The 19,313-nt window shown below is 41.0% G+C and overlaps 1 protein-coding gene across 1 annotated transcript in view; it reads left to right on the plus strand.

The window, feature by feature from the left end:
• cntnap1 (contactin associated protein 1) overlaps positions 1-6,830 on the plus strand; it is a 36,098-nt gene extending 29,268 nt beyond the window's left edge. The window contains exons 15-24 of the mRNA XM_055192172.2: positions 17-144; positions 259-432; positions 525-743; positions 816-1,055; positions 2,658-2,900; positions 3,117-3,244; positions 3,320-3,413; positions 3,514-3,744; positions 3,864-3,908; positions 6,533-6,830. Coding sequence (XP_055048147.2) covers positions 17-144; positions 259-432; positions 525-743; positions 816-1,055; positions 2,658-2,900; positions 3,117-3,244; positions 3,320-3,413; positions 3,514-3,744; positions 3,864-3,908; positions 6,533-6,732 — 1,702 coding nt within the window. The 3' untranslated portion in view covers positions 6,733-6,830. The remainder of the gene's footprint in view (positions 1-16; positions 145-258; positions 433-524; positions 744-815; positions 1,056-2,657; positions 2,901-3,116; positions 3,245-3,319; positions 3,414-3,513; positions 3,745-3,863; positions 3,909-6,532) is intronic.
• Positions 6,831-19,313: the final 12,483 nt, after the last annotated feature.

The following is a 19,313-nucleotide window of genomic DNA, read 5'->3' on the forward strand; positions in this document are numbered from 1 at the left end:
CATCTTTGTTTATAAGGCATGTAGATAAAGGATATCTGTCATTCAGAGACCACCTGCCTGTCAGGAGAATTGTCATAGGTGACACAAACCGCACAGGGTCAGAAGCCCATTACAGTGTAGGAGCATTGTACTGCCATGGGGACCGTAAGTAAAGGCCAAATTAATTCAAATCGATCTGATATATAAATAGAAGTAATTACATTATAAATGGTAGCACTGTGATCTGACCATTAAAAATTCATCTGAATCTTCTTTCAGGGAGTATCTGGAACACCATAGGAATAACCAAACCCCAATATCTGACATTCCCCACTTTCAAACCCGGTACCAGTGCCGACATCACGTTTCACTTCCGGACCTACCGCACCAACGGAGTCTTTCTGGAAAGCTCAGATGACCACCTCCGGAATTTCCTACGAATAGAACTTAACTGTGAGTGTCTGATTGCACCCCATTCCCATTGCAAATCAAAAATGATGTCATATACACTGACACTTGGGAAATAACTTTTATTTTTCTCATAGCCACAACTTCAGTGATTTTCATTTTCATGGTGGGTGATGGGATTCGAAATGTGACCCTGCACACTCCCAAACCTCTTAATGATAATGAATGGCACTACGTTGAGGCTGAAATCAATGTGAAACTGGCACGCCTCAAAGTAGACTTCCTGCCTCCGGCCATACACAAGTTTCCAGGCCAGACCTACATCACCATGAAGTTCACACAACCTCTGCTTGTTGGTAAGACTTGTAGAGCTTGAATTAAACCAAAGATTTGACATTGCTTTAAACATACCCTGAATCTGTATTCAGGTGCAGCCAATCACACTTTAAGGCCCTTCTTGGGTTGCATTCGGGGCCTGCGGATGAACGGCGTGCCGGTGGACCTGGAGGGGAAGGTTGATGAAAAGGCCGGGATTCGTAGGAACTGCACTGGAGCGTGTCTGAATGCCTCTATACCGTGTCGAAACGGAGGCCAGTGCATTGATGGATACGCGGCATACACCTGCGACTGCAATAACTCGGCATTTGATGGCTATTATTGTCATTTAGGTGAGTTATCACACATTTAAAAGTGCAGACACACGTTGACAAGCAATCTAGTTCCTCAGAGAAGGGTGACTTCCTAAAACAAAGACTGACAGATTTTGACTGTTGTTTTTACATTACACCTCAAGCCTGTACATCCACTTTTGATTTAAAGGTACAGTGTGTAAATTTTAGCGGCATCTAGTGGTGAAGTTGCGAATTGCAACCAACGGCTCAGTCCACATGTCATCGTCGGAGACAACTTAGTAAAAAAAGTTTGTCCGTTAAAAGCTTCTGTAGAAACATGGCGGCACAAAATGGCGACTTTCGTGTAAGCGGACCCTCTGTGTACACTGAAAAAAATGATTCATTGAATTTAATCAATTTTTTTAAGGTAAGTGGTTGCAATCAATTTATTTAAGCTACATTTAAACAAAAACTATTAGTAAAGTAAAATAAAATATAAAACTTTTGTTTAAATGTAGCTTAAATAAATTGATTGCAACCACTTACCTTAAAAAAATTGATTAAATTCAATGAATCATTTTTTTCAGTGTATGTAGATGAAAACATCTCATTTTAAGGTAATAAAAACATAATGGTTCATTATAAAAGGTCTTTATACACCCCTGATAATATAGTTTTGTATATTATTTTGCATTTTTGTCAAGAGGTCCTTACACACTTACACACTGCACCTTTAAGCTAACAGAAAGGGATTTTCTGTGTATTTTTTAAGAGCTGAATTATGTTTTATAATAAACCTTAATACACTAACCAACAGGGTTGATGATGAGGTCATTATGTAATAATAATTAATTCTGTATCATCCACATTTTATTAAAAAAAATGTTTTTCAAATTTGTGACGGTGTCTGTGAAAACCCAGGTCCCCAACTAAACCCATATTTTTGTGATTTGCTGTTTTCAGCATAAAATCAACCTACATAATGTGATATCTTTAACTCATTCGCTGCCAGCCATTTTTTGAAAAGTTGCCGGCCAGCATTTTTTATGATTTTCACAAAATGCCTTCTAGGAAAATGTTCTTCTAAAAATATATAAACATACAAATATATAAAATAAAAGAACAGACCCTTTGCTTTCAAACAGACAAACAATAAACAAACAAACAAACAAACAAACAAAACTGGAAAAATAAAATGTTTCATCCTATCTATTTTTTAAATCAAAAATATGGTTATTCATCTTTAAAAATAAATTTTTTTTTAGCAAAATGCTAAAATAATTGCATTTTTGTGAAGGAATTTTGTTAGAGATCAGATTCAGAACGATTATCCAAACATACACAGAGTTTGAAATTATTAAATAACGTTTTGGCTTCAGTTTTTTTTCCATAAATTGGGTAATCGCGGTATTGCAGACTAACATGAAAATTCTTATGCAAATTTTTATGCAAATATTTTTTTCTTAATTGACGAGATAACTTGTCAATGGGGGGGAAAGAGTTAATATTTACTAAGTAAGGTCATGCTCCTTCATGTAAGAAACATATGTGTACCGGTATATTTTAATGCTCTTCAGACAGTATTGGATATATATATGCTTAAACAAGAATAAGCAGAATACCTACGGTACGATCTTTGCTCTTTTGATACACTTTCAGATATCGGGGCTTTCTTTGACGTGGGGGCGTGGCTACGCTATGACATCCGTAAGGAGCCAATTTCATTTGACGCCTGGTGGGCAAACTTTTGGATAGAGCCACACTGGCACAACTTCACCCTCGGCTACAACACAACAACCGATGACATAGAGTTCAGTTTCAGCACCCTACAGTTTCCAGCTGTGCTTCTGTACATCAGCTCATTCGGCAATGATTACATCGCTGTCCTGCTTAAGAAAGACGGTACACACACACACACACACACACACACACACACACACACACACACACACACACACACACACACACACACACACACACACACACACATACACACACACAGCTTTTTAAACTTACATTTGGTAAGATCATTAATCATTTGCAGATCTTTTTCATTTGCATCATATGGAACCGTTTTCGTTGATCAGATTTTAGTTTTGTGCTTTAATTTTTTTGCAGGTACACTATCACTGAGATACCGTCTTGGTGTAATAAACTATAAATTTAAGTTGACTGACAGAAACATGGCTGATGGCTTTCCTCATTTTGTCAACATCACCCGACACAACTACACAGTATGGACGCAGGTACAGATGTGATACCATCACAAGCATAACAGCATGTGATACACGCTCCTTACCTTTCTGTATAATTCTGCATAGGTGGATTACATGGATCCATGGATTGAAAAGTTAGTACCAGGAGAGATTCCCAGATTCGATTCCCCAAAGTCTATATTCTTAGGCAGAGTCATGGGTAAGAAAACAAATACCTTTACTGTTTAAAATGGACACGCTTTCAGATAGCCCTAAGCTTGTTTTCCTAAATGTGATGGTGTTTCTTGTTTTCCTCACAGAGGTGGGAGGTGTAGAATATGAAATTCAGAGGCACAACAGTCCTGGTTTCACGGGCTGTATATCAGGAGTCCGCTATAATATCTTTGCCCCTCTGAAGGCTTATTTCCGACCCAATGTGACGAACCCACCCGTGACTACTCAAGGCTATGTGGTGGAGTCTAACTGTGGGGCGTTTCCTCCTGTTTTAGGATACGTACCTTGGGAGGATGACCCATGGTTTACAGGGCTGTGTAAGATTACATTTCCTAACACAATTACGTTAAGCAAACCGAATCATCTCAATGTAAAGCGTCTTAATTGTTTATTAGACTGTAATCAAATTGATTGTTTTCTTGTTTGTTTCTTTCAGTCTTCTATTATATTCATGATGACGTGACCCCACCCTGGATGACATGTAAGTTACCTATCATGCTCATTTTTTAAATCACCTGTGGTCAAATCTACCTCATGTCAACTCCTGCCTGCTCTTCACTATTCTGTCAATAAAATAAAAGCATATAATGAGAGGTAGAAAAGCAAACATCACTGTTATTATTGCTTTTACATATTTGGTGGTGACTATTTTATTCATGCCAGGCAGATGATAAAACTTTCTGTCTCTGTCCATGTTACACAAATCCTCTTATTTTGCAGAACACAGGATTAGCGAATATTCATAATCCACGAGAATATATAATACAGATAAAGCACCTACTGTCAGCTACAGCATAACCAGACATAAAATGTAATGTACTGTAAAAGTGCAATTGATGCAAAACCCTCTAAGTGCGTCTGACATGTTTTTTTTTTTGCAAACAAGACTTTTTTATCAGACTCTTAATGGAATCTCCCAACAAAGCATTGTTTCTGAATTGCCTCAGGCTGAGATTAGGCAGATTTGAAGCGAAAGTATTTGATGAATGTATAATGCATGCTGAAACCAATCATTTATATATCATTTTCATTTTTGACAGAGGTGGCGTTTAGTGGCTTTTGCATATAAGTTCCTCAGTTATCTGATCGAACCCAAACAATTAGTGGTGTTTTTGTCTAACCATAACATTTAAGAAATGTACTTTACATTAATTTCTTTACATTTACCATTTTTCCTCCTGCTAAATTGTTATCTGTTTTTAAAAATATGCAAACTGCTGTTTGTCCTTTACACACATTCATATACACACACAGACACTTAAAGGAAACTTTCATAAAAAAATTCTGATATTTACTCACCCCCATGTCATCCAAGATGTTTATGTCTTTCTTTGTTCAGTCGAGAAAAAATTACTTTTTTTTTGAGAAAAACTTTCGGAATGGACCTCAACAGGTTACAGTTTCAATGCAGTTTAAAATTGCCGTTTCAATGGGCTCTTAACTGTCCCATCCGAGGCATAAGGGTCTTATCTTGCAAAGCGATCGTCATTTTCAACCAAAAATATAAAAAAATAAGTACTTTTAAACCACAACTAGCTGTGTGACGCGCCAGCGTGAAATTACGTGTTACGTAATCACATCGAAAGGTCACGCATGGCGTATTTGAAACTACTGCGTCAGTGTTTACAAGTGTGCAAAAAGAGGACCGTTTCGACTTTGTTGTATGTGGAATGATACAAATTAACCCTTGTATTGTGTTCGATTTTTGATCGAATTTCCTAAATATCACATTATGAAAAACAAGAAGAAATTCTTGAACAGGATCATTTTAGTATCATTCTTTTTCACACATTACAAACACTTAATATTAAAAAGTATGATTTTTAAAAATGCATTTAACCACAATGTTTGTTTTAACCATTTTTTTTACTTGCATATGTTTACAGCATCCTTAATAAACAATTTAATATTGTTGTGAAATTAAATACATTTTTTTGTCCTAAACAGGCTCATCTTTTAGTAAAACACTAACATATACATAATTAATGTACTTAATTTGTGTTTATATAGTTGCCTTGGAACCAAAATATATGGAACAACAAAATCGTAAAAAAAAAATCAATATTTGTGTTTAAAAAAACACACACTTCAAAACAAATCAGTGTATCCTAACTTTGCATGCATGTTCATGGCACTAAATGAGAAAAAGTGACAAAATGTCTGAGAAAAAGCTAACTTAAGTAGTACTTCATATACATTGTAAATAGAAATGATAGCTCACTTTTACCATCTGTGTCTGTAAAATGTCTTTTTCATTACTGAAAAATACATTTTACCCCATTTCAGCATAGTAAAACACCAATAAAGAAACATACACTAAAGACTATATACATTTAATTTGGGTCTGTACATTTGCTTTGAAACAAATAAATGTGGGTCAAATTGACTCACGGAAATCAAAATCGTCGCAAAATTATTAGTGTATCCTAACTTTGCATGCATGTTCATAAATGAGAAAAAGTCACAAAACTTTAAGAATAATATCACAGGTTAACTGTTTTTCTGACAGCTTAAAAATCAAAACAGGTCAAATTGACCTGGAACATAATATAAGGGTTAATGTCGTTGTATCAGTTTATTGTTTAAAATGGTCCGCAAGTGTGCGTTTTACATATGTAGCGACTGACCTTTCAACATGATTACGTAATATGTAAGATCGCATTGGTGCATCACACGGCTAGTGCAAGTCGAGAAGTTGCAGTTTCAAAAGTACTTTGGGTGAAAATAATGATCATTTCGCTAGATAAGACCCTTATGTCTCGGTTAGGATCGTTTAGAGCCCTTTGAAGCTGCATTGAAACTGCAAATTTAAGCTGCATTGAAACTGTAAACTGTTGAGGTCCAATAAAGTCAATTATATGGAGAAAAACCTGAAATGTTTTCCTCAAAAAACTTCTCGACTAAACAAAGAAAGACATAAACATCTTGGATGACATGGGGGTGAGTAAATTATCTGGATTTTTTATGAAAGTGATATATTTCTTTAATCATTTTATATCAGCGGGCGAGTCTTCCTATGAATATTTTGGGGAATTGTTACAATTATGGTGAAATGATTGTTTTGTGATACTTGTATAATACTTCACTGTCTTTCTTACCCCGCAGTAATCGTGACCGTGTCTCTGATGCTGCTTTTCCTGATCCTGTACGGCCTCTACATTTACCTGTACAGGTATAAAGGCAGCTACCACACGAATGAACCCAAACAGCTGGAGTCCCCGAGCTCCGAACGGCCCCTCACCGACACCCTGCGTAAGGACAGAAAGAACCTTCCCGAAATACTGGAGGAAAGTCCTAATGAATAACATACTGTACAAATACAAACTACACAGCTATCTGGATGTAAGAGGGGTAGTAGGGTGACAACTTAGGACTGAGTTACAAATACATTCTTTTTTTAATTGATCTTTTGCCTTTATGGTAATCGCTATTTATTTCCCCTTATTTGTACAGTACAATCTGATACATCTGGTGCTTTTTGGCAAGGTTCAAACAGGGCAGGCTAGAGAGATATTTTACAGTTCAGTCTATAACCCCTGGCAGTGTGTGGGTCATCTGAAGTGCCTCTGTAACATTACCGAGGGGCAACCTTCCGATCTCTCTGATGAAGCCAATACGGAAGTGATTTAAACTGCAATTCATCGACTGGCCGCTATAAGCTGACTCCAAAAGGGAGTCAATTCCCATAGACCCCCATGTTAAAATGGCCAAATTTACAGTAGAAAATAATATGTTTACAGCCTGGTACAAATTTTTTTTTGGTCTGTATAGCTCATTTTGCCCTTCATGACAACTGTGAGGGCCGAGGGGGTGAATTTTTTGTAACTCATCCGTTTAAATTATATTAAGCCTTAAAGTTCTGCATAATTAAGGGCGTGGCCACTTGAGTGACAGTTGAACAGCCACTGCTGTTACTAGAGTCGAGCTAGGGGGCGTGGTTTCAGCAACCAGTCACCTCAGCTTCACCTATTTTCCGATATCCGCGAAACCTATGGGTGACGTCACGGACACCACGTCCATCTTTTTTTACAATCTGTGAACATTACAGGAAGATCAAAGAGTTAAGTGGTCATTTTGGCTCATTGCTGTGCACTGGCAGAAGCAGTTTAGATTTCAGCAAACGTGCTAGTTATGTGTTAATGAGAGAAACTAAAACAAAAGGCAAAAAACAACCTTTAGTTTTGATCATTTCAGGATGTGGATATGTTTACGCATATCTATTTTAACATCTTTGAAACATACTTTCAAGTATAAAGGCACAATTTCTCAGAAATAGGTAATATCAACTTGTGTTCTTGTATTGTACAGTACATCTTGTTTACACTGCTTTTTAAAGATAAAGCCAAATGACCTTGGCTTCTTTAGAGCTCAAGTTATGTGCTGATATGTACCTATTATCTATTTTGGAAAATATTATTTCTGTGGCAAATCTAAAAACATGCCTGCTTGTGACTTGTATAGCATACATAGATTTCATCATAATGACACACAGTGAGTGATGTCTTAACATCAGATATGAATATGGAGTCGCTATTCACAGCTTAGACCTATGAAGAAGCTTAAGGCATGTTCTCTTTACTGCTGCTATACAGCAACACACACAAGCCTTTTCAAGCCATTACCTGTTCATTTTCAAGGCATGTTGGCAGTAAAGGTAAAGAAAATTTGTACACAAAATGTAGACAGGGACAAGCTTTATTGTGTCTGAGTGTGTCAAGTGAAAATGATATTATAGATTAGTGTGATAAAGTCGAAGCTCTTTCTGTGGGCCAAAGCAAAATGAAATGGTTATACTATTGTAGTATACACTGAAATCATCCCTTTAGTACAATCCACATCATGTCTGTATCATATATAGTGGGGGTCATCTGTTAAATAGACGTGGAGTCTAATCGATACAGTTGTCCAAAAATAGATAATTTTACAATAGTTTCAGTAATCATCACAAATAAGAAATAATTTCTTTGCATTTGATCAAAATGTCAAACCAGGTGGCCGAAAACAAATGATGGTAGTTGAAAATCAAAACGAAAGCGGAAAATCAAGGTAGAGTTTGTTGCAGAGGTAGCATTTTTAAAATGCATCAGATAGTTTAGTTTACTTGTCTAAGGGGCTAATCACGCCAAAAGCATTTATGGCAGTTGCAGGCGCCTTTTCTGAATCATATTTTATGGGCAGGGAGCGTTTGCGCGCTGTTATGCGCGCTGAGCGCCTTGCGGTTTTTGCCGCCAGCCGCAGCACGCGCTTTTGAGGGAGCGCTGAGAGCGGAGAAGCGCCCGACGTCATTCGCGTCTTTCCATTGTCCAATCGAATGAGGGGAGAGGCGGGCCTTACGTTCTGGTGAGGGAAGTTTACAGTTGCTTTGAAGAACGTCTCGGTTACATATGTAACCCTCGTTCCCTGAAGGAAGAGAACGGAGACGTCACGTCGTGAGCGACGAATTAGGAACCGCTTCGCGGGTGACCTATCTGCTTCGAGAAACCTTTAAAACGCCAATGAACTTGGCATGCAGATGGTTGCATCTGCCGGCGCCGCCCCGCCTCGCGGGTATTTGGTGAGCGGCAGGTGCAGTTATCAAATCAGCTATTTTTTGCTGAGAAAGCTGGACAGAAGCAAAGGGTCCGGCCGATATCAGCAGTGGAACAGCAAACTGTGGCGACGAGACGTGACGTCTCCGTTCCCTTCCTTCAGGGAACGAGGGTTACATATGTAACCGAGACGTTCCCTTTCAGTCGGTCACTACGACATCACGTCGTGACCGACGAATTGGGAATCCCTACCAAAGCGCCACTGAAGCTGACCCTTCCAGTGCCTGCGTAAACCCTCCGACTCTCCTCTTTAAGGGAACGGAAATGGGGTTGAAGCAGAGGCCGGTCACTACTTGTTCCTTAACCCACGATAGTGACTAGGCGAACTGGGAAGCGAACTCGTCAGGCGGGACTAAGATCGCTGCGGAAGAAAAACCCTCTAGGGGTCTACCACTAAGGTGATGGATAAAAAGACACGAGGTCTATAAAAAATACACTCTCTTAGCAACACTAGAGAGGCGCGGAACGAACTCCGCTAAGGGAAACATGGTAAATCAGAAACTTTCCATGGAAATACTCACAAAGAAACCACTAGGGGGCGCAATGTGGGCGCTAGCCTCACCCAGATAGATAAGGATACATCTAGTGAGAGGCTGGCAGCCGATGCTCCGCAACATCGGCCACCAAGCGGTGGAGAAGACAAAAAACAGTTTTTTGAAACGTTTTTGCCCCGATGGCCTTCCATAATGGTGCGGTTTTTGCGCAGCCAAAAAGAAAGGCTCCAAGCCGACACAGGAGCCGTTCCTCAATGTTCTCACTGATCTGACGAGAGAACTCGAGAGGATACCGGCTCAACACGAACACTGTAGAATCTAGTGAACGTATTAGGTGTCGCCCAGCCAGCAGCTCTACAAATATCTGAAAGCGAGGAACCACGAGCCAAAGCCCAAGATGAAGCCACGCTTCTGGTTGAATGGGCTCTCAAACCAAAAGGGCAAGGAATGCCCTGTTTCTCATAAGCCAGGGCGATTGTGTCTACAATCCAATGAGACTTCCTCTGTTTAGTGACAGCTTTCCCTTTCTGCTGACCACCGTAACAGACAAAGAGCTGTTCTGAGGTCTGAAAGCTTTGAGTGCGATCCACATACACACGTAGTGCACGTACAGGACATAACAAAGCCATAGCTGGGTCTGCCTCCGAAGGCAGCGCTTGTAAGTTCACCACCTGATCTTTAAAGGGAGTGGTGGGAACTTTAGGCATGTAGCCCGGCTGGGGTCTCAGTTTAACGCTGGATTCAGCCGGCCCGAACTGAAGGCACGAATCGTTGACCGAAAATGCATGAAAATCCCCTATCCTTTTAATAGAAGCCAATGCGAGGAGCGTCAAAGTTTTCATAGTGAGAAACCTGATGCTCACCGTCAGCAGAGGCTCGAAAGGGCAGTGCTGAAGGGCTTTCAGCACCATGGACAAGTCCCAAGGAGGAATAGAGGGAGGCGCGAAGGATTCAGCCTCAGTGCCCCTCTTAAAAACCTAATGACCAGATCGTGCTGACCCACAGATCTACCGTCTATGGGTGCGTGATGCGCGGATATTGCAGCGATATTTACTTTAATAGTAGATGGTGACAGCCTCTTCTCCAAGCGGTGCTGGAGATATGAAAGCACAATACTGATCGAGCATTCTCGGGGGTCCTCTAGCTGAGAGGTACACCAAACAACAAACAGGTTCCATTTCAGCGTATACGCCTGTCTCATAGACGGCGCTCGCGCTGCAGCGATGGTGTTAGATACCGCCTGGGGTAAACCACCTAAAACCTCCGCGCCCCGTTCAAAGACCAAACATGGGGGTTCCACAGATCGGGCGAGGGTGCCATAATGTGCCAGGGAGTCAGCCAGGGAGGGACTGTCGCGAGGAGAGTGAACTCTGTAAAACCAATTCCTAGTTGTCCGGTACGGCGCAACTAATAGAATGCGCTCCTCGTCCTCCCTGACTTTGCACAGTGTCTGCGCAATAAAGCTTACTGGGGGAAACCCCGCGGCCAGCTGTGTGCCAGTGCATCCACGCCGAATGTTTCTTCGGATAATGAATAAAACAGGCGACAATGGGTTGTCTCTGAAGAAGCAAACAGATCTAACTGCGCTCTGCCGAAACATTTCCAAATCAGCTGAACCGACCGGGGGTGGAGTCGCCACTCGCCGGAGCGCGCTGCTTGTGAGAGCGCGACTGCCGCTGTGTTCAGCGACCCCAACATGTGAATGGCACGAAGAGACCTCAGATACTTCTGACTCCAGAGGAGGAGAGACGGGCGAGATGCGACAAGTGACGAGAGCGCAGACCGCCTTGGCGATAGATATACGCTACAGCGGCAGTGTTGTCGGTGCGCACTACATCTTAAGCATCAAATCACGTTGATGAAACGGACGAGCGCAAGATATAGAGTGCACAGCTCGAGGCAATTTATGCCAATGTCGCTGGAATGTCGACCAGACCCCCGAAGCGACGAGCCCGCCGTACGTGGCTCCCCACCCCATTGTAGAGGCATCTTTGCCAACAATAGCATGCCTGGAGACCTATCTCAGTGGCATCCGCACCCTGAGAAACGCTGGGCCTGACCACGGGGTGAAAGTGTGACTGCATCTCGATGTAATTATAATACTGTGAAAGCCGGTGAGCCACGCTCTCCTCGGGACTCGGTCATAAAGCCAACACTGAAGTGGTCTCATATGGAGCAGCCCGAGCGGTGTCACAGCCGCAGCTACTGCATATGCCCCAGAAGTTTCTAAAATTATTTCAGTGGAACCGCAACCCTGCCTTTAAATGTTTAGGCAAGTCAGAATTGACTGAACACGCGCTTCTATTAGACGTGTTGTTAAATCGACCAAATCCCGTTACATTCCGAGAAAAGAGATTCTCTGCACGGGGCAAAGTTTACTCTTTCCCCAGTTGACCTGAAGACCAAGACGAGCGAGGTGTTTAAGTACACGATCTATGTGTGTGCACAGCATCTGACGAAACTGAGCTATTATGAGCCAATACGCCAAAACGCAAACACCGCTCTCTCTCTCAGGGGCTGCAGTGCGCCCTCCGCAACTTTCGTGAAGACACAGGGAGAGAGAGAAAGCCCGAAGGGTGAGACTTTGTACTGATATGCCCTCCCCTCGAACACAAAGCGGAGAAACGGCCTGAGTCGGGGAAGTATGGAGACATGAAAGTACGCGTCCTTCAGGTTCAAGGCTGCAAACCAATCCTATGGGCGGACGCATCAAAATACGCTCCTCTGCGTAAACATTTTGAACAGCATTCTGTGAATGTGAATTCTGTGAATTCTCGATTCAGTACGCAGATCTAGGATCAGACGCAACCCGCCACTCTTCTTGGGTACAATGAAGTAAGGGCTGTAAAGCCCCGACTTTATCTCGGCTGGAGGGACCGGCTCGATCGCGTCCTCGCCAATAGGACAGCAATCTTCCGCACACAGTACTTGCGCATCGGCAGCCTTCACCGTGGTGAAGCCTTAATATTTGGGAGGTAGCCGGGCAAATTGAATGTATAACCGAGACGGATTGTGCGTAAAAGCCAACGCGACGGGCTGGGAAGCTCTTCCCAGGCCCCCAGATACCAAGCGAGAGGAAATTAACGGCACGATGTGTACCCGTGGCGAGCGGAGACGGGGAACTCAACGACGCGTGCTCTTTGGCCGCATTGTGAGATGTTGTGTGTAATGAAACACTCACCCGAAACTGCTGATGGATGCTGAGCAAAGGCTTTGTAGATGTCCCGCTCGATACATCCGCTGGCGAATGAGGAAGAGGAGAACTTAGGGTTTTGAGCCCGTCCGAAACTCCTATATACCTCCGGTGATCTGGAGAAAGAAGAGGAATTCGCTCTTTGAGGTTAGTGGGTGCCGATTGAAGTCGGCGGAACACAAAACGAAACCAAGGATTCCCCACCCGGCCCTCCTCCGGGGTGGGGGGGAGAATGATGCTTTCACCATCTCCTGAAGAGCGATCCTCTCCATCTTCAGATCGCCCGACTCAGAGCCGCTAAGTTTCATTTTCCACCTCTGAAGCGGGCTGAGTGGGCGGGTGTACTGCTTACGACAGGTTCCTCAGAGCTGCCGGGATGAAGGAACAAAAAAAGCTGTAGCAGGACGCCCTCGGCGAAAAGCAGACCAATATGCTGACGTAACGGAGGGGGCAGCTAGGCTCGGACGTGGCATGATGCCTCAGTCTGCTCTAAAGCAACCGATCATTGTTGGACACTCTCAGCCACGTCGCCAAAATGGCTGGTCTAGAATAGAACATTAGGACGATTATTAACGACCTACTTAATGCTCGCAAGACACAACCAGAGATGGCGTTCCTGGACCACTGGGGGTGGGCATAGCACGTCCGGCGGCCTGTGGGGTGAACCCAGTCGCTCGTAGCGCCAGGTCAGAGCCACACAGGATTCTTTAGTTGCCGGACCGTGACCTCACCAGTGCAGATCCTTCATTGCCTTAGCCTGGCAGACCTGCATCACGCCATGGCGCGCACGGCAAAGGCCGCCTCTCACAAGCCCGTGGGCCTGTGAGGGGAGGGAGGCTGGTTTCTTGGAGCAGCATAACCCTTAGCGGCCCCGCCGTCAGGAGAGGTGAGAGGTGATGGCTGAACGATCGGTTCCGGGAGGAAAACGAGTTTTCCACGACTGTGTCAACCAACATGCACCCCGGGAAGAAAGGCACAGAAGGTTGGGGCTGTTCTTGCAGTCCTGAAGTGCCAATCATCTAGGCGGGACGGTGCGGTGGGGGAGGAGCTCTCCGCTCCACACAGACCGTCTCCGCGCTCCCGAGTGTACATGGCCGCCAATCGGGGTCGAGCACGGGAGCCCCTACCCAACCCGAAGGCGGGAGGACTGAAAGAGGACGAGAGCGCGTAGAACACGTGCCACCCGTCTCTTACGGCACCTCTGGCTGTGGATGGGGGTGTTAAGAGTCACTGGACGAACCAGCTAACCGATTCAGCACCGTTTATACGGAGATAAGATTTCCGGAGTTTTGCCACCGTACCTTTAACGGGGCTCCGCAACGGAAAAACGGGGGTGACGTTCCCGGAGGTACGAAACCCGTCTCCAAGAGGTTCATGCTCTCTTAGGAGTATGAACCCTCCACGATCGCAGCCTCAGCATGCACTCTTGCGCACGAGAGAAAACGATCGTGGCCACCCGGGGACCCATACATTTGCCGCATCCAGAAACACGGACGGAAAGACATCTTTAAAAAGACGCTCCCGTCTCAGTGCAAGTTAAATGCTGTCTTTAAAAAGACGCAGAACACCGCAATACTCTTTTAGAGGAAATACTCTTTTAATGTGCTGATGTTGATGAAGCACACAGGGGAACGGCTACGCACACACTCAACTAAGAGTGAGAAAAAAGTCAAAAAATTAAAAAGAGAGGTGGAACAACCGCGAGCCTCCGCTGAAATGCCTTTGCCCAACCAAATCGAACACGCAGAGTTCTCCAAAGAGCAGAGAGTAGCTTCTCGTGAGCAGTCAGTCTGCCAGCTTTCGAAGCTAAAAAGCTGATTTGATAACTGCACCTGCCGCTCATTAAATACCTGTGCGTCGGGGCGGCGCCGGCAGATGCAATTATCTGCATGCCAAGTTCATTGGCGTTTTAAAGGTTTCTCGAAGCAGATAGGTCACCCGCGAAGCGGTTCCCAATTCGTCGGTCACGACGTGACGTCGTAGTGACCGACTGAAAGGGAACCGGACTCCACTCGCTCACTCTCTCCTGCGTGTTTGTGCACCTCTCACCCTCAAACAAGGTCAGAGCAAGCGCCCTCTTTTTAAAGTTTCTGCTAATATGACAGTTAACAGCAAAAGAGCGCTCACGCTTCAATATTTGATTGACAAGACAGCTGACTCGGTGGTTGCCTAGCAATATCAAAAGCCGCGTCGCATTGCTCTTTTTTCAAAAGACGTTTCCAAGCGTTTAAAGCGCTTTTGGTGTGATTAGCCCCTAAAGATGTTTAAAAAAATACCAAAGTACAGAAGCATCATAAAAGGCAGTTTCTTTAAGTTTTGGTTGGTTACTGACATTAAAATGTGCAGTTCAGCGCAAGTCTGGCTATGGTGGTCACATCACAGACATAAAGAGGATGTAAGACATCCATGTAAAAAGTTATTTTTCATCAAATCAAACATGCATTTGCCGTAAGACATATCTATTGCTGCTTGTTATAGCTGCTTTTTAAGGTGGTTCTATTCAGAGCTTAGAGCACTTACATCATTTCAAGCCATAAAAGTAGCCATTTAAAAAAGAGCAATTTAAATAGAGGACATTTATAATCTATAGAAGCTATGCATTTTGCATGACTATTGCACTTTTCAGTGAAATGCAATAAGAAAAGAATCAGCTGCTTCCAGTGCCAGGCACATGTTTCTTTTATCAAAGAGATCGCATCATGTTCACCCACAGATTCATGTATTAATAAAGTGTACTTCTCTTTTTATCCGTCTAATTTATAAAAAAACAAAAGGCAGGAAGGTGAGAGTATTTTGAATAGATGCGATTAAGTGATGGAGAAGGTTAATGCTATGACCTCTGCCAGGTTTCTCCACCACCTCTTCTGTGTTGTTTTCTGTGCAAGTCTTGTTTTATATGTAGCTCTCATTCTTGTACTCCTCCGTCCTCATCTGCTGTCTCTCATGTCTTCCAAACCTGTGGAGTATAGACTACAAATTTTTATTTTGAAAAAACTTTAAAAAAAAGAAAACATTATTCACTCATATTATATTGTTTTTTTATTATTATTATTTTGAAAGGTCTGTGATAAATTATTCTGATAGCACCAAATTGTGGTAGTTAAAAATATCTAGAGATTGAGCAACCCACAACCCATTCCAAATTATTGTCATTGGATATAAATGGCCTAAGGGGACGGTGGACTGTCGCCACATCAGTGTAATCAAAAATGAATTAGCTTTTGTAGGGTCGGTATTTAACACTAGACTGTAAAAGTTGGATCAACTTAAAAAAATTACTTCCATTGGTAACACCTAAAAATGTAAGTTTTTTTAACTTATATTTTCTCAGTGAAAATTTTAAGTTGAAAATGTTAAAATATTTTAGGTGTTGAAGTAAGTTTTTTAGGTAGAACAGCTTTAAATTTTTACAGTGTAGACAGTGTAAATGTTTGTATAAATGAAGTATTTTGTGTAGTCTAGGTTTATAAATACTTTAACCAGATGCAGTTAATTGGAATAACAATATATACAGTACCTAATTGACGTAGTAAATTCTAAAACATGCTGGGTTATTTTCATCGTAGCATATGGGTCAAAAAGGGACAAATTCAACCTGTTGGGTTGTAGTTTAAACTTGAGTGGGTTGTTTCAATCCAAAATGCTGGATTTTAACCCATTGTTGGGTTAAATATATATTTAAAGACTATGTTTGTCCTTTTCAACCCAGTTGGGTCAAAAATCCCAGCAGCAGCGTTGAAATTAACCCAGAATTTTTTTTATATTGGACCCAACAATGGGTTAAAACAACCCAGCATCTCTTGAAACAACCCAGCAATGGTTGAATTGCAACCCAGTGGGCTTTGTTCGTCCATTTTTGACCCAAGCTGGGTTCAAAAATAACACAGCATTTTTAATAGTGTATGTGAAGGTCTATTCTTTACACATCTGCTTTGTAGGAAAATAAGTTTCATGTACATACATAAATTCATTGTAAAATATGTTCTCCATTTATACATTTTCCAAATGCACTATATATTTAGTCCTATTTGACTAAAGACTTGAAGTCTTTCATCTTTCCAGCAGTCATGCTAACACATTACTAGCAGAAAGATTTTCTTCATCCTTTATGACCACTGTGTCCTAAAGCACTTTAACACAGGTTGCTTCAGGTTAGTTTGCTTATAATGCAGGTTTTTGAATGCATATAATCCTCTGTGAAAGCCCAAAGCTTAATGTGAACAAGACCGTGTCAGTTTCGTGTGGAAGTTGAGAACTTACTTTTGATGGGTTTCTCTATTCTTTAGTTTTGTTCTGGTTTTGTTTGTCAAACGCATTGTAAATGATCATGCTTGTGTAGAATTAACACAAATCCCCAAAATTACATTTTAATAAAAGACACCTGAAGGAAAGAAATACCCTGAGGACACTTTGTGTTGTGTTTTGTGAATCTTTCTTCGTCACAGAGGTGTTGTGTAACAGACAAATAGGTTATTTTTAACATTATGTTATGTTTTAATTGTTTTTTAATTGGGTTTAATCAACATATTTATTTAAACAAATTACAATTCATTTCAACTTTCTTGACTAGTGAGGGGTTGCTATAAATTATACAAATAAAGTTGAAATAACTTAAGCTAATTCAACTTTAACTAAAATAAACTTTTCATTCAAGTTGATTAAACTTAAAAATGTAAGTGCAACAATGATTTTTTTTTACAGTGTTATAAAATAGCATCTATAAATAATTGCTTATGTCAGTCCCATCAAAATGGCAAGTTCTTGTGTCATTGTTCATGAGCAAGACAGTCAAACTGCTTAGCCATGTTGTCAATATAGCAACACAACAGTACAAAATTATATGTGTCCCTAGTTTCTGATTTGAACTGTGGACAAATTCACATTTAAACCTTTTTTCTATAAACAAATTACAGTGATAATAAAAAATCATACTTTACAGAACTAATAAAAATTATAAATTTAGAAAGGTTCACTGTACACTAAGTTGAAACTACAGGACTAAAGTTAAAAATTAGCCTGTTGGCTAACACTGGCACATTTACACAGCAATGTCCCATAGATAGCTCAAACTTTTCACCAACTGTAATGGACATCGTACCATCCCAGTCTGTCCGGCAGTAATCTAACACTTCACAAATTTATTCCCCTTCATACATGAAAAGCAATCTCATGATTCACTTTAAAGTTATTTATAAATTCAGTTCACATTTACAAAAGACGAAAACCTCAATAAAATGCTTACAGTAACAGATAATGACACAAAGGTCAACCATTTTGCATGACATGACTTGTCTAATTCCTAAATGTTTGTGTAAGACTATTCAACTGAAAACTAGTATATTGTATGATAAATATAACCCAAGCAATTCAAAATGTAGGAAACAGGAAACAGCAGACAATTGTACATTATCATCTGCATTATTGTCCAGAACAATGAGAATTTGCTTTTATGTTGTAACTGACTTGATGAAGTGGAGGTTGAACAAAGCGGCGGTTTCCCGGACAGGGTTTAGATTAATCCGGGACTAGGCCTTAGTTATATTATATTTAAGTCGTTTTTACAAACAAACCTTACAAAAAACAATACTGTTGTGCATCTTGAGACAAAACAATAGCACTGATACGGGATAAGATATGTCAGTACAAGATGTTTTTAAATTAAGGCAGCACAAACATGCATTTTAGTCTGGGACTAGGATAAGGCCTGTCCGGGAAACCACCCCAAAGTGTTTAAAAAATCATTTCTGATCTGAGAAATGCTCCAAAGTGATTGAGGGAAACCTGTAATACAGTTTTTTTTATCGCTTTGGTACAATTTTCACAATCATGTGGTAAAACCTCACAACTGTTAGTACAAAACTCAAGGCAGATCATCAAATAGTCAGTTTTTTCAAACATTTAATCACATGTTCAATTGACTTTGTACAACACACAAAATGATACATTTACTTTTTCACCACACTTAATCATTGTGTCATCAAAGAAATATCTTTCATATGAAGTGATTATCTTTCACAATGCAATGCTCACAATACTTTTGATATGCTTCTCAACTCATTTGCGTAAATGGGTGATTCTCACGAAACCATTGAAACACCACGGCACTAATGATTTTAGATATAAAATGTGTAATATAGTAACATTAAAAAGCATCAGAATTAACACAATACTGTGTTCTACCTTGCACAATGTGTGATTTCAACATAAGAATTTATAATTGTAAATTTTATCTCATTTTCTGCTGAAATTCTCATTACCGCAATGTGCCCGGCTGTGTTTGAACATGCGTTATGTTGTAATTTAATCAAATTAACACAAAAATATTAAGAAAAAAAATAAATGGATGTTTTGCTAGACTACTTTAGATAACAGAAAAATATTTACTGAATATTCATGTGTAATAATAATGAAGAAAAATTAGGAAAATGATGTGTCCATGCCTGATGTTCTCATCCTCCACAACACTTTTTGAGAACAGTTTAAGCACACATACATAATTTTATTAAAGTTTGATTTTGAGTGATCAAGCACATGGACCAGTAACTTCAAGATGGCTACCAGGTAAGATCATTTTTTTACAGTTAATTTGAAATATTGTCTTGTCAGAATGC

This window comes from Misgurnus anguillicaudatus, chromosome 19, assembly GCF_027580225.2.
Source record: "Misgurnus anguillicaudatus chromosome 19, ASM2758022v2, whole genome shotgun sequence".
Classification (NCBI taxonomy): domain Eukaryota; kingdom Metazoa; phylum Chordata; class Actinopteri; order Cypriniformes; family Cobitidae; genus Misgurnus; species Misgurnus anguillicaudatus.